The sequence below is a fragment of the Chanos chanos genome, chromosome 9, assembly GCF_902362185.1.
Source record: "Chanos chanos chromosome 9, fChaCha1.1, whole genome shotgun sequence".
NCBI classification, from domain to species: domain Eukaryota; kingdom Metazoa; phylum Chordata; class Actinopteri; order Gonorynchiformes; family Chanidae; genus Chanos; species Chanos chanos.
The window spans coordinates 23,415,374-23,430,648 of record NC_044503.1 but is presented as its reverse complement, the minus strand read 5'-3'; the positions used below and the strand labels follow the sequence as shown (position 1 = coordinate 23,430,648).

General features: G+C 41.0%; 1 protein-coding gene across 1 annotated transcript; it reads left to right on the top strand.

Moving 5' to 3' along the window:
- The first annotated feature begins 923 nt into the window (after nt 1-923).
- cdc42se1 (CDC42 small effector 1) lies at nt 924-13,788 on the top strand. Its single transcript, XM_030784371.1, has 5 exons — nt 924-1,025; nt 4,158-4,478; nt 6,801-6,905; nt 10,527-10,609; nt 10,728-13,788. Exons 2-4 carry the CDS (start codon nt 4,425-4,427, stop codon nt 10,593-10,595), a joined length of 228 nt encoding a protein of 75 aa, XP_030640231.1. The 5' UTR covers nt 924-1,025; nt 4,158-4,424; the 3' UTR covers nt 10,596-10,609; nt 10,728-13,788.
- Nucleotides 13,789-15,275: the final 1,487 nt, after the last annotated feature.

The window sequence follows — 15,275 nt, the reverse complement described above, 5'->3', positions numbered from 1 at the left end:
AAAATAGAAGGGGTGCCCACTGAGCCCTAGTTTGACATATGTAGTGCCCAATGGAACATTCTCGGTTTACAAAATAACCTCAATCAGTAGACGTCATGTGCACAAAACACTCGATCACTGTTATGACATATATCAAACAAAACAACAGCTGTGAATGTCTCTAAAAATAAATAAATAGGACAAGCGTGCGGTACTAAATCCACTGTGGATACAATGATTTTTTTCAGATGACAACATGATATTCTGTGTTGCTAGATACTGCAAAGGTTAAACGGTGTCAAAAACATGTTGGAAACTTTTTAGGGAAAAAACAGCTCAGTCCAATAATTTGCTAGGAACTGCATAACTGTTTGTTAAATTAAAACGTGAAGTAATCTGTAATCTGACTTTATATAACACCTCTACAACAACTGCTGCTGCTACTACAACTACTACTACTATACTACTAATAATAATTTATTCTCTAGATTTGAGAGACGACAGTCTTCGAAATACCTCGGTTGTGTAAGCGTACTGAATTATGTATTTCAAATATTCGTGTAAACTACTGACATATATCTCTGCAAATGAGGGCACTCATAAAATAAAGGAAAATATTTTGGTAGTAACTTTCATTTGATTCGCATCATGTTTCCATACATTAAAAATACTTGAAACGGTTGTGGAGGAGTGGTGCATTTTTGAACTGAAAAAAAGAAACTGAAAAAATATATATTTATCCCACATAGCAACCCTAACGGAATAAGAATTCGCAAAATTCATGAGAGTTCATTGGTCAATAAAGCCTTACAGAGTCTACGGTCTCAGTTGTAAACCATTGACTGGCGCTAGCGAGCTATGATTGAGAGCCTCTATGGCCCCACTGAAACTCTTAAAAAACCGTTGCTTAAGAATTTCCTCATTGAGAGAAAGGCTTATAACCCCACCTCGGTGGATTGGGAAGGGAGTGTTTCTCATTGCCATGTTTCTCAAACAGCGAGGGGTATCTGAAGTTGAACACGGAGCACCCATCGCTTAAAACTTGGGTAAGTAAGAAGTGTCTCTGTTTTTATTTTAATTTTTTTTGTGGAAGTGCCTTGAGAAGGCTTTTGTTACCTAATTTGCTAGTAAACGTGCGGAACTTCCAAGCTTCGCTGCAGATAGAAGCCAGCCAAATTTATTGCTCTTTCTTCCGACGTACTCAAAAGTATACTTTAAAATATACGTTGCTGGCGTATTTCATATAAGTAACAAAATGCTCGTGGGTAGTTTTCTATTTAATTATAACTTGCAGCTAACGTCCTGGTTGAAGTATTCCCACGATTGTCTAACGCTGATTAGCTAGCTTAGCATAGCCATGTAAATTAGAACTAGTTATCCGAACAGTTATGCGAAGGATCTTTGTATAAATTCTGAAGTTTATTCTTTACGTAAAGCAAGGTTTGCGCGTTGGCTATATATCCAAGTTGTCCACTAACGACTTTTTATCTAACTTGACAAGGTTTATACGTCTCTGCCTATTTAGCATAACCCTGTGTCCTGTTAAAATTGGAGAAAAGACGATAGCGAACTAATTTCTGTTTTTGGGCGATGCTGAAACTACAGGGAGTTTCTAAAGTTTGGCTATTTTTATTCAACTCGGTCTCGAAATTGACGTGAATTTCTTCACCGGCTCTTTCATCACCGGTTGATCATTTCCTTTTCAGTGTTAACTTCGCTAGAGGACCCAGTGTGTCATGGGTGTCTCTCATGCGATTTGTCTAACTTAAAACAGCTCTGGAGATCTGTTCTCCGTCCAGTTTATGTTTCAGCTGCCTATGTTTCTGCTTCCTTGCTACCAGTCCTAAGCTGAAATCACTGTAAATGAAAACCGCTGTGTTTGGGATATAGAGATATGTATGGTTTGTTTAGAAACAGTAGAACCGCTTCAGTTGGCTCCGTCGCAGCCCCGACCTCTTGGTCCCAAGTATTTTTTAAGTTTGTCTCGACCTCTAGTCCGAAGTCCAGTCTGGTTTGTGTAACATTAGTGCTGAAGAGTTGTCTTGTTTCACTTCTAACTTCCCACTTTCCCACCTTAGTTGCTAAAAGTCATTTGTTTTCGACAGCAAGAGCTGATTTCTCTGAGAAATGTAAGGTTTGGTCCCGGACGCAGTTGGGGACGTTATAGAATGCCGTACAATCTAGAGCTAGACAAAGGCATTTAAAGGTTATTTAATAATGTTTAATTTATGACCTCAGAGATCAAAGGTTCCCGAATACGTTTCAGGAAAACGATACAAACTATATTAAGGGCTCAAGTTATATAACATTACCGTAACAACTGTCAGCCCCCCCATATATAATGTGACTTCATTCACAGAAATTAATTATGAAAAGGCAGAGCAACGTTTTGGCTCTAATTTCAGGGAGTGGCACAATACTGGCTAGCCTGTTAGCTGTCCTGCCTGCATGAGGGAGACATGTTTGTTTGTGCAACTCTGATCCTAGTCTCACGTTACTGACGCTGTCACTGAAACAACATTCAAAGAGCATGCGACAGAAAACCAGTCTAATTTAAAAGAAGCAGCATTGTGAAATTATGCTCATGCGACGAGTCTGACTGAGGAAAAACCCTCACAGGCCTCATGACAAACTTTCCATATTAGTATTGTTGTCATTTAGGTGTATTTCCCCCCATATACTGCAAAGGTCGTGGTTGTGTCCATATGTTCTGTGGTTTAACACTTCTGCCTTTCAATCAACTTGCAGCGAAAATGTTGGTTAAGTGACGTTCATGAGATGGAGCCTTCACTGACATGACAGTGAATCGGTCTTGTGACCATGACAGTCATGAGGAAACTATCGGATGATTGGATCTGTGCTGCATCCCACTTTCAGATCTCGCTCTGGAATTTTTTTTTTCTTTTTCTTTCTTTATTTTTAAATGAGTGGATCCCTCTTTACCAGTTTCATAAATTAGAAGATCATTGTGTGTGGGGGGGGGGGGGGGGTTGAGACACAAACAAATGCACAGCTGTGTGTCGGAATTGTTATCGTCTTTGAAAGCAGATTAGTCCAAACTTTCTAATGGTAGTGAGTGGAGCCATGTCTTGCTCACCAGTGTATTTTTAGGGCGTGTTTGTCACTGTGACCACCGGGCCAATGAACTCAAACGTCGTCGCTGTGTAATGACGACCGAGCTGCGGAAACGCTAACCACTCACTGCAACTTGTTATCAAGCAGTTAGTTACTGTCAACACAGAGCATCTCGCCTCCCCGAGTCTGTCAGTCGTGAAAGGTCAAAGGAGCTCTCTCTTTCTCTGACCCTCTTCATTCTGCCGGTCTTCTCAAGGTCATGTGTTTATCAGCCAAGCCATGCTTTCAGTGTTGCAGTAATGATACCTTAGATGAATTCCTTACTCATGGTGTAGTCTAGGCTCGATTAGACTAAACTGTGATCAGACCCTTTGTACTGCTGTTACATTGCTGTGTTTTTAGTTTGCTTTTATCTCTAGATCAAAGGTTATTGTGCAAGTGGGGAAATATAGGACTAGACTTTGTTTCTACTCTCTGGTGATGAGGTCATTTAAAAGGATTTAAGCTTTCTGCACTGTGGTTTGTTGCAGTAATTAATAGCAGTATTCTTGGGTATTAATGTCCTTCTGCTAACCACCTCTGACTTTTTGTAGTCCGCCAGGAAAACCAAAAAAGGGAATCTAAGATAAACAGCATAATCTGGAGTTGTGTCCAGTCTTGGTTTAACAGGACCTGTATCGTGTAACAGTGGGTTAGTGATGTGAACATGAGAATCAGATCTGTGGGCTTCCCCCTCCACTTTATTGAAACTGAACAGAAACAAGGGAAGTTGACGGATTTCTCACGGGGAACATTAGTTAGTCCACACAGTAAACACTAACTCTGCTGCATGGTGGGTTTCTTTTTTTTGGTCTCTACCTGTTTATGAATGTTCTCTTTGTTTTAAGCTGTATTGTCGTTGCACTGTTATTTGTTTTACCGCGTATATAAATGCCATATGCCTTTAAAAAAAACTGACTGGAAGATTTACTGAGAGGCAAATATTCTGACATGTTTGCATTCATTATCTACCATTTCAGGAAGGAATGCATGTTTCAAATTTCTTTTTTCTCCCCTTAAGTCATCAGTGAATGGGATCTTTTTTTTTTTTTTGTCTTCCACAGGTCTTACCAGAGGCAGTCTACTCAGTAGAAGACACGTGGCTTCGGGGAAACACGGGGGCAAGCAGAGGAATAAAAGTGAGATCGCGAGAGCGTAAGTGAAAGCAGAAGGATTGGGGGACTCGAGAGTCAGGTGCCTTCGGAACCAGTTCTGAACCAAACGCCGCCCACGCGATAGACTCCCGGAGAACGGATTCTTTCTCCGCCACGTCTCTAACGGCCCGCAGAGTGGCGAGAGACAGACGGGAGTCGAGCCACACGACGCCAGGGATGAGTGAGTTCTGGCACAAGATCGGATGCTGCGTGGTGGCCAAACCGCCTCCGGTGAGTGCGCCTTCCGAAACTGCCCACCCCCCACCCCCAAGACTTTACAACATTGTTGTTCAGATCAAAGAACAGCTGACTTTCGCTGGGTTCCTTCTATTACATTTTTGTGTTGTGCATCATTGTTTCTCAGAATGTGTCATTGGAATATTTCTCACTATCTCCCTAATCGGCTCCTTTTAAGGTAACATCAAGAGCCAAATATTTTACACCGCCTGGCTCTTATTTATTTTGTGCGAGGCTTTTAGTGGGCCGAGTCGTCGTTTTCTTCCATTCAGAACGAGTCCCCGTTCTGCCAGAGGTTTGTGTAGAAACAACGTGAACTTTTCAGCCAAGACGTGGGAGATCCATAAAATCAGCAGAATAAACGTGTTTGGAGAAATGAAACCAGACATGAAACATGGCCGGACAAAGAGCGCTCTGTCACGAGCCAGTCAAGCAAAGGCTCCACTAAAGCAAGGAACCAGGACATGCTCTCAACTCTCAGAAACTTTGCTTGTGTGAACTGTGTTGAGGTTCACATAGTGAGTTAAGCTAAAAGTCTGAATCAGATGGTGAAAACCTGATTGGTGTCTGGCCTGAGTGGGAAAAAAGTTAAACGCACTGGTCTTTCCAACATGTAAGCTAGTGGTAGATGTTCTAGCCATGCACTAGGAACACCTTTACAGGAAGGAACATCAGTTTGTTAAATCGAAACATTATGTTTTTTGGAAAACATTTGTCACAATAAATTGGCATTAATTCAAAGCATACTATTTAGTAATAGTTGGGGCTTTCACATTGCTGAAGAAATTATCGTAGCGAATATGCAAATAAGTGTGGAAGAATTTTGCAAACCAAACTTTATTTTAAGTCAAGTGGACATTCAAATCAAGGGAAGAAACAAAGAACTTGTTTATCACTCTAATGTTTATTGACTCTTCAACTTTTATCACAGATTACCTGTGAATAGCTCTGATTGGCTGTAAAGCCACCTTTTGATTATGCAATCCAGTTCCCCCTCCATGTTATGTTATGAAGGATTATCGACGTTGAGTAATGTGGTAGCAATGCTCTTATCGAACAATATGTCTTTTTCGATACGATAAATCAAAATCTCTCTTTATCAAAGCACTTCGCTATAAATTCTCCCCCACATACTCATCTCCTCCGGCAAACCACTTAATGACGTTTATTCCTCATCCCTTTATTAAACCACCAAAGGTAGCGATTGTCTGTGTGTGCGCGCAATGCTAGCTTAACACTAGGCTCTGATGAGTCATAGCAGGAGTCAAAGCAGCCAGCCGTGGGGCTGTTTGCAGACAGGACTGTTGTTGCGAGTGACCCGACGTTACCACAGGCTGTTGAAACAATGACTCGGGGACTCGGAGGGGAAGCTGCCTTCTCAGGGACTGGTGGGAGTGAGCTCATTCTCTTCCTCCCTCCTTCCTCCTTTTTTATTTTTAGACGTCTGTTTGTTCTGTCGTTAGAGACGGACGGGTAGAGGGCTAGACTCTGGCTGGCATTTTGATGGAACGTACACAAGTGTAAGTTCCCAGTGAATCAGGGCTCATTTTTCATATCGGGGGGCCGAATCCAAACCTTCCCATGCACGCTGTCCTTTTATAGCGACAACATAGAAACATACTCACTGCAGGACGTTACGTCAGGCACAAAAGACTGATCTTCGGCAAGGAGATGCTTCAAACTGGATCAGTCCATATGTAATATAACACAATATGTTGTCAACCGACTGCTTTTTGATAGGAAAAATTTGCACTCGGTTGTGGGAAAGCAAGGGCTAGGCCATGAGATGTTCTTTTTTTTTTTTTTTTAAACCTCCATCAGTGGGGCATGTTGCAATAAGTTGGGCCTCCTTGCTGTGGACAGACAAGTATCAGCAAGCCCTTTTTCAGACATGGAGAATGATCTCATAAGCAAAATATGGCAGAGGAAGAGAGAGAGAGAGAGAGGGAGATGATCCGTCTATCCATCCATCAGCAGATGCAAGCTGATGAAAAGAGAATTTTCTTTTCCAAACATCATTTGAATCACAGGTCTTTAGATCGGTCCATGGAACAGAATTCCAATGTAAAATAACTGACAATAGGTTGTAATTGCCCATTTGAATGCAACCTGAACAGTGGGTCCCTTTTTTTGTTTTGTTTTGTTTTTTTTAACACAGTTCCATTTGGCACACTCAGTTAAACTGGACAAAAACTTTGGGTCGACTACCTTCCTGTACATGTTTATTTCAGCTCCTCCTGACGTAAGAAACATGTTAATTTTTTTTTTAGTTGTTTCAGGATTCTTAAAGTTTTGATGTCTCTTATGATTTTACAGAAGAAGAAGAGGAGGAGGATTGATCGCAGCATGATTGGAGAGCCCACAAACTTTGTCCACCTGACTCACATAGGCTCCGGAGAGATGGCAGACGGCTTGCCACCGGTAAGATCAATAATTGCTTGTACAACCATGAGAGAATTCTCACAATGGAGTTAATCAGGATGATTAGCCATCCTGATTAACCATTTTTTAATCAAGGTTTTTTTTTGGTGGGGGGGGGGGGTGTTAGGGAGTAGTACAGTGCAGTTCTGTTGTTCCATATGGATAATACAGGAAAATTCGGAAAGTTTCACTGCCGTGGGTGGAGGCATGACAGTGTTTCTGCTTACATTTTACCTGAGCGGTTTTGTGCTGGTGTGCACACAGTCAGATACAGTACCTGGGCAGACTCGAGCAGTCTCTGACTTGCATGGAGGAATGTTGGCCCGGTGCCTGGTTGAACTCGGCACACTGGCCAGTGAAAGCAGCTCCACAGTTACATTGGAAAGAGTTGGAGTGGTTTGGCAGAGGGCGGGGGGGGGTCCTTCAGTCAATTTTTTTTTCCTGTCCTTCCTGTAGCCAGTTACTTGAGGGCCGCACTCCACATCCAGAAGTGGCCTTATCGGTTTTCTTATCTTCCTTCCGCCGAAAAAAAAGATCTCCTTTGTTCCTTGAAATGGAAAACTGTTAAGAGCTGCCCAGCACGCGGTGTTTAGGTTAGCACAGTCGGCTAGTTCACACAGAATCCAGATTGACTGTCTAATAGCAGTTGGCAGAAGGGAAAAAAACGCTAGGGAGTTTCAGTTCAGTTAGCAAACAAAGCAATTGGTATGACTTGGCATGGCATAAGCCAATTACAGACTCGTTTGGCTGTTAGCTTTGAACGTTGTTGGATTTACTGGAAACTGAAACCTACTGCCTCACAGCAGACACGTTTTCTGATGGGTTTTTTTAGCATTGGACAAGCAAGACGGTTTCGTAGAGTTTTCTCAGTGTACGTGCTGTTTCAGAGTGGTGTGGCTTTACATTAGCAGGTGTCACAGGACGGCCAGCTTACATCACTCTGTAGACCCAAAGAGAACTGCGTAACTGCACCTCCTGCGTCTGACTGAATCCACACAGGAGATAACAGTCTGAATAGTGGAGGGTTAATTATTGCTTTGCTCAGCAGAACTTGGTTATAAAAGGAAAAAAAAAAGTGTCCTGGTCGTGTGGCAGTTTCACCGTGATGATCTGTGGAGAACTAGGCTGTTGTACATTATATAACTTAGAACATCACGGATGAACTTAGGAACTCTGTGTGTGTGTGTGTGTGTGTGTGTGTGTGTGTGTTTTATTATTAATGCATTGTCTAGGACTTATAATGTAGCCTAATAATTCTGTATTGTCAGCTCTCCTTATCGACTAGCTCATGTCTGTTTAGCTGATTACAAGATTGGTGTTTATTTGGGACCTGGTGACCTTTTTGTTCTTTTTAATGAGGACAGAAACAAAGGAGTTATGTAAAGACTCTGATACACTAATAAACTAGGTATTCCACCCCTGTTTGCTTTGCAGTGAACAACAAGGTGTGACAGTGTTTATTAAGACAGTGCTGTGAGTCTGTGCTGTGTGTGAATGGTTGTTAAACATTGCTGTGTGTCTGTGCTGTGTGTATGGATGGGAATTAGACATTGCTGTGTGTCTGTGAATGGATATTAAATAGGGCTGCACAATTTGGTAAAAAAAAAAATCATATGGGAAACATTTTGTGATTGCAGTTTGAACTGTGACATGATAAACATCTAAGTTAGCATCTCGTATTTTTGCTTAGCTGTCAAGATTAAAATCAGATAAAGGCATAGCACTGCATAGTAAAAGGATGATTTGAAATAATTGTCAACTCAGTAAAAGTTTTAAAATAACTCAACTACACGGTTACAAACAGCACAGATTGTTTAAAACTTTTCGAAAAAGGATTTCTCAAAAAAGCATCACACATGTAAAGTCACCAGCAGTTGTTTGTTTTAGTGCAGGTCGGTTTTCGTCTGTCTGTTTTTCCTTTCATGCATAAATTCATCGTAAAGCTCTAAGTTGTCGTGACGTATGGGGTAATGCCCGACAGGGTGTCCAGGAAACGAATGAACAAGGCGGAGGCAAAGAACTCGAAATAGGGCGGCTTACGCCAAACACAGGTTCGCTGCATTAAAATGCCGATTAAACTTTTGACCAGATTTATGACTGAGATGTACAGATATACAAGCTTGACACTTGCCAGCCAATCAGACATGAGTATTTTCTGTTGTCACTTTATATTTTAAATATATTTTATTCAACTGCATCCTTTTGCGGTTTAGCAATTGCATGCAGACATATCGCGATTTCGATTTGAATTCAATTAATTGTGTGGCCCTAGTATTAGACATCGCTGTGTGTCTGTGCTGTGTGTATGGATGAGTATTAGACATCGCTGTGTGTCTGTGCTGTGTGTATGCATGAGTATGAGACATCGCTGTGTGTGTGTGAATGGATATTAGACATTGGTGTGTGTATGTCTGTGCTGTGTGTATGGATGGGTATAAGACATTGCTGTGTGTGTGAATGGATATTAGAGATCGCTGTGTGTCTGTGTTGTGTGTAAATGGTTGTTAGACATCGCTGTGTGTATGAATGGATCTTGTTCATGGCTGACCATGTGCGGAGCTGTTTCTCAGTAGCGCTGTGTGTGTGTGTGTGTGTGTGTGTGTGTGTCAGTTGAGCTTTAGTGGTGAGGTAACACAATAGTCAGTTTTGTGTCTTCCTGTGAAGAGGATTTTAACTTGACTCAAAACGGTTTCATACTTGTTATTTAAACAGATTGATGTTCAGTGCAGTGATGTGACTAGAAACCTTCTGCTGTGTTGTAATAGGAATAGTCTTATTCATTAAGTCCGGGACTCAGTCCTGAAGGCTGTGTATGTGTATATGGGTGGGATTAGGGAGGAAGGTGGTCCCAACTAGCTGCTGGTTTATCAGGTTTGACCCATGTCTTTACTGAATTCACACCAGTGCAAGTGAGTGAACGAATGAAACCGGAGCTGTATAAATAGCTACAAGTGTTATCTGGGAAATATTCAAACAGCAATGAGTAGCAAGAAATGGAAATTGCGGGATGTTCGTCTGTGTGGATGTGGTGTATAAGCTGTGTTTATAGCTTAGGTATCACGGAACGGTTTACGGCCCACTCTTTTAACTTTAACCCCTTTGCATTAAAGTTAAATGTCTATTAATTCAAATCCATTTAAAGTAATCGTGGTCCGTCTATGGTGACAGCAGCTGGAGTGGTCTCTTTCGGGGTAACAATGCCCCCTCCTCCACAGGACACTGACTCATTTTGTGACCATGAAAATGTTGCAGACTCTTCTAAAACCCTGGGGGGGAGGGGTTCATGACCTGTTTTACATGATGTAACTTCTAGAACATTCCGGGTCAGTCTGATTCTCACGTGGACTTTCCAAGGTTTGTTGTAGTGGGAAAGACAGAAATAATATTACAGAAAAGGCTGGTTTGTTTATTTAGACTAATTTACTTTCTGTTTTTTCCTTTGTGTCTCTGTGCTCGAGGGTATATTTACACAGACTGTATACAGCTGATGTCATAGAGTACACCAGGCCCCAATCAGTCAAAATAACAATTCATAAAGAGGTTCAAAGATGTGTAAATAAGACTGTTAGTTTTCTTAAAGGGATTCTGTCAATATGTGTCTTTCCTCTTCCTCTTGTCCAGTCTGGATCAGTCCAAGAACAGATGAGGTCGAAAGTCCCCCATGCTAACGGACGCAACAGCTTATTATAGCCCTCCTCTAGTCAGTGAGTATCAGTCTGGTGAAAGGCTTTCCTTTCACTTTCACTTCTCTCAAAACTTTTATTTTCGACTCTTAAATGTAGTCGTTGTAAAGACCTTACCTTATTTTCTCTTTTCTTCCAGGTTTGAAGGTGAAAAACTGTGGTCCTCTGACTTCCATGCCACCCTAAATATTGCTTCCTCACCAGGATCTGTTAACCAGAAAGCACTTGGCAAACCTGAAGAAGAAAACCGCCCCCCCCAAAAAAAGGCTGATAACTGCAGACTTACAGTATTAGTGTCTGCCCCTCTCGTTCTCTCTCCCTCTCTCTCCCCCCAACATCCATTTGCCACACGTGCCAAAACGGAGGATATCAGTTTTCCGCCTTGTGGGTTTCCTCTGTCTTTTTTGTTTTTTGTTTTGTTTTGTTTTGTTTTGGAGGAGACCAAGATGTAAAGAGGCCTTTTTTTTCACTTGTTTTGGCAACTCTTCTCCCGGCCTCCAGACAAAGGACAGTCGTTTAGCATTTCATCCAGTCTGTGTATAATGCGTGTGTCGGAGAGAGCGAGTGTGTTTTTATTTTTTTTCTAGGATGTGCGATTGACTGCATATCGATACACTGGCCGTGTTCACTTTAGAGGAGAAGAGACAAAAGGGTCTCCTCCAGTAGTAGACCGTCTGACTGGTCCAAAGTTTGTACTGCCTTCTCAAACGTAATCCTATCTGTGGAATGGGTGAGGTTGTGCCCTGTCAGAAGTATGTGTGTATGTGTGTTTGTGTGAAATTGCTTTTATAATAGATGGGTAATTTTTTTTAACTCGCTCAGTGTCTTACAAGACCAAATGTTAACCATAGCTCATTATATCAGTACAGTTTTGTAGTTTGCTTTGATGTTAGTTTTGATATAGGCTAGTCGTAAGACCATTTTTTTGTGCTAATTATAGCCCTTGTTGCTGAACAGCTGTGCTGATGCAGCCGTAGTTGCCATAGAGACGGAACCAACGTTTTGATTCCGTAAACATGAGCGGAGCCAAATCCTGGCGCCAGCCTCTTTTAGGTTTTTATGAATGTCCATGGCATTATTTTGTAATTAAGCCCAAAGTTTGTTTTTTTTTTTTAAACAAAAAGACTTGATTTGTTTGTTGGTTTTTGTTTTGTTTTTTTTTAGTGTTAGCTGTATGTCTAGTGCTCAGCGTAGACAGATTTCAAACACTGGATACCATACTCATACATAATGTCGTTCCACCTGTCAGTCATCCTCAGGGGTACAAACGCATTTCACTTTCCTTCTAAGTGTCTAAGTCACAGGGTGAAATTCCTCTTTCACTTTCCTTTAAAAGCACAAAGTCTTTTGTCCACAGCACAGATATTTATATTTCCTTAGCATTCTGTCACTTATCAGCATCCTTAAGGTTCACAGGCATATTACCATCTGTTTTCCAGAATATTTTTATAATGGAGTTAAAAAAAAAAAAAACACTTTGTCAGATTTTTTTTTTCTTTTTTTTTCTTCTAACCGTCTATGTAGCTAACCAGCGTATTTATTACATTGATGAGTGGTTGGTTTGCTGCAGTTGTTTGGGTGCAATTTTCCAGAAACCAAATAAAACCATTTACTGTTGTTTGTACTTGGTCTGTCATGAGAAACATCGTAATTTTGTATGGTATGTCATGTATTTGGAGTGAAAGAAGGGTATTATGTACAGAAATTAAGCTCTGCTATATTTCTTGTATTATGTTAGTGCCTTCTATGTGACAAACAGCAAAGTGTAAAACCATCTAGAAAACACGTACTTTGTTTCTTCATTACATGAGTCTGTGTGTAAGCACATGGATATGACCCAAACAGCTTTAAGTGATTTTTACCCGTGACCTCAGATCGTACCCGTGACTTATTTCCCTGTTTTGTCTCTGTTGTCATTGATGGAAAGGTGATTATTTGCTATGACTGAGTGCTGTTTTCTTTCCTGTTATAACTTTGTTTGAGCTTTTAACTTTGTTTTGTTTTATTAGAAAAGCCAGTTTACTGTATGTCATGAAGTGTAACCCGCACAAAATGATGCAGTATACCTGTCCGTTTTGGTCATTTGGTGTTCTGTCTTTTTGCACAGCACTTTTCATGCTCATATTCAAGTTGTATAAAGTAAAACGGATTCCTATGTGGCTCTCAAGAGCCAGAACACACAAAGCCCCTTCAGTGTTCCCATTCCACACATGATAATTCACAGTCATTGGCCCTTTCTGATTTTTCAGTGTGGTCAGACTGGAAATGAATCATTACTGAATAGTAAATCAAGCAGCTTGACAGAATCACGTTTTAAGCTTTTAGTTAGTCTTGAGTATTTAAATAGCACAAAGGGCTATTGTAAGGGGCAACAAAACCATGGCTCCTCATGGATATTCTCCCATATCTGGACCTAGCCGCACAGTATTTTACTACTGTGGTCAGCTCTGGGTTCCAGACTTAAGGAATTTAGTTTATCACCCAGAACAGTATGGGAGCCAGGTTTCTATCTGTGACGTTCCCATTTGGTGGCTGTTCGCCCTGCCGAATCCGTTGTAATGTGCTTTTAGTATTAGATCTTAGGGGACTGTCTTCCATTAGAGAGTAGCAATGTGCGTATCAGATGTGAAATCCACAGTGTTTCAAAACCAGCCGTGTGTCAGATTGGAATCCCGTTGCAGTCTGCATCTGTCTGCGAGCATCACATTCTTTATCGAACACCAGCAATGCTTATTCTCTTAATACTAGTCAAGTGTATGTTTAACGTCACACCAAATGTTTATGTATTGTAATGTAAACAGTACATATCAAAACAGCAACGTACTGTGGCTTTACCTTTGGAGGGGGGTTATACGTGGAAATACGAGGCATACAGATGGTGCTGGAGAGATGACAAATACGAACAGACAGGACAATGACCACCAGTTAACATGTTAGCAGCAAGTTTTAGCCGTGAGGGGAGAAGGCCTACTTCCTGTTTGCTCATCTTCGCGGCAAGTTTCACTACCCCTGGTGTCAGCCGTTGACTAATCTAACGATTACCGCAACGGGACGGGCAAACCCTGGAGAGGGTGTCCCAAAAATTCAAATGTTTGCCGTCTCATGAGAATGGCGTGCTAATGTCGAGTTGTGTGGATACACAACATTTGACTGTGTGTGTTTCTGTTTGCTTGTGCCTTTGTTTTCCTTCTTTCTTTTTTTTTTTTTTTCCCCAACCTGAAAAAAAATACAGTTCATATTTTCAATACAATATAATGTCAGTGTGTTTGACTCTATAATCTCAGTATTCACATTCTGCAGGTGTTTGGCTTGTCCGAGCAGGTCTCTCAACAAATTGTCATGTCATACATCGTTACATCATTTAGTGTTAAGTTCACAAGAGCCCCAATCCAGTCTGGTCTCTGCTCTCTTCTCTGGTGTGATTCACAATGTCATCTTACCTCAATTTACTCTCAGTCTGCATGTTTGGCCTGCACAGTTTATTTGGGCTTTGGGTTTATAGGGACACACAGAGAAGGATGAATATATTAAGCCAGTGAACATAATAGACCCGCAAGTGCTTTATTTGCCTGCGGCAAACTTTTAACAACACGTCCTAAAGTCAACAAAGTGTGTGACTGGAAAGAATTTTTGTTTTTAATGTTTTCGTGCCCTTAAAAAACTTTTAACTGAGGTTAGACTGGAGATAGGTGCTTTGGCCAGGTTCCCACTCCGTGACACACTGGCTTGAATTAAGATGCTGGGTTACACAGAGGAATGCGAGAACAAGACATTTCATCAGGTGGAAGTGATTTTGGGAATGTGTGAAATTCAGCTGTGTTCCTCGATGTTTTGGGACGTACATAAATCATTTTTGGAGCTGCAGGGCTTTGAGTGACATCGTAACATTTAATAAAACCAGCAGCAGGACAGAACATCAAGACAAAAAAAAAAACCAAAAAACAACCCTTAAGTCTTAACACTGTCAAAAAAAAAAAAGTCCCAGTAGTTTGGGAAAAAAATAATTGATCATTTCACCTTCAAGACTATTAGACCAACAGAGGTTTTCAGCTTCCTCTCTCCCACAATGCCCTGAAATGCTGCCAAAACAGGCTCTTGTTCAGTGGAGAACATGAGCACTTAAAGTGATGCTGTATTATTCATGGTTGTTTTTTAAAAGACAGTGACTTAGTATTCACAGTTACAGCATCAGTGTTGTCTCCAGAGATAAAGGAAGCCGGAGGGAGAGGTGTTTTACCACTGTCTCAAGGCTTGGTGACAACAGTAACATGGAATTATGTGGAAAACTTTCCAGGTATAGACTTTTTTTTTTTTTTAACCAAACCAAAGATAAACCATATATTCAAAATTCCAAGTTAAATGTTTACCTCTTTCTAATTATTTCACTGTTTCAGTAAAAAAAAAAAAAGGAAAAAGAGTTTGCTTGTCATTTTACATTGAAAAAAAAAAACTTTTGAGTTTCCCAGTTAGGAAGGAGTTAAAACAGGAAACCATTATTTAACCTCTGAATAGTCGGCTCTTTCTTCCTGTTTATGACTTCAGCTCATGAAGCAGTGTTTTGACCCCTTCTGCTACCTCACTTCCTCTCTTTACCCGAGCCTGTTTCCTGTAAGTCAAGAACGTTTCCATAGTGACCTTCATGGGCCTTCAGATTTCATCCACCCCCAACTTCCTCATTAATATAACT

Excerpts from the sequence above, each read along its gene's own strand:
- cdc42se1 (XM_030784371.1), top strand. The coding sequence starts at position 4,425 with ATGAGTGAGTTCTGGCACAAGATCGGATGCTGCGTGGTGGCCAAACCG. Across the intron at positions 4,479-6,800 it reads TGGTGGCCAAACCGCCTCCG|AAGAAGAAGAGGAGGAGGAT; the intron begins GTGAGTGCGCCT and ends ATGATTTTACAG. Across the intron at positions 6,906-10,526 it reads TGGCAGACGGCTTGCCACCG|TCTGGATCAGTCCAAGAACA; the intron begins GTAAGATCAATA and ends CCTCTTGTCCAG.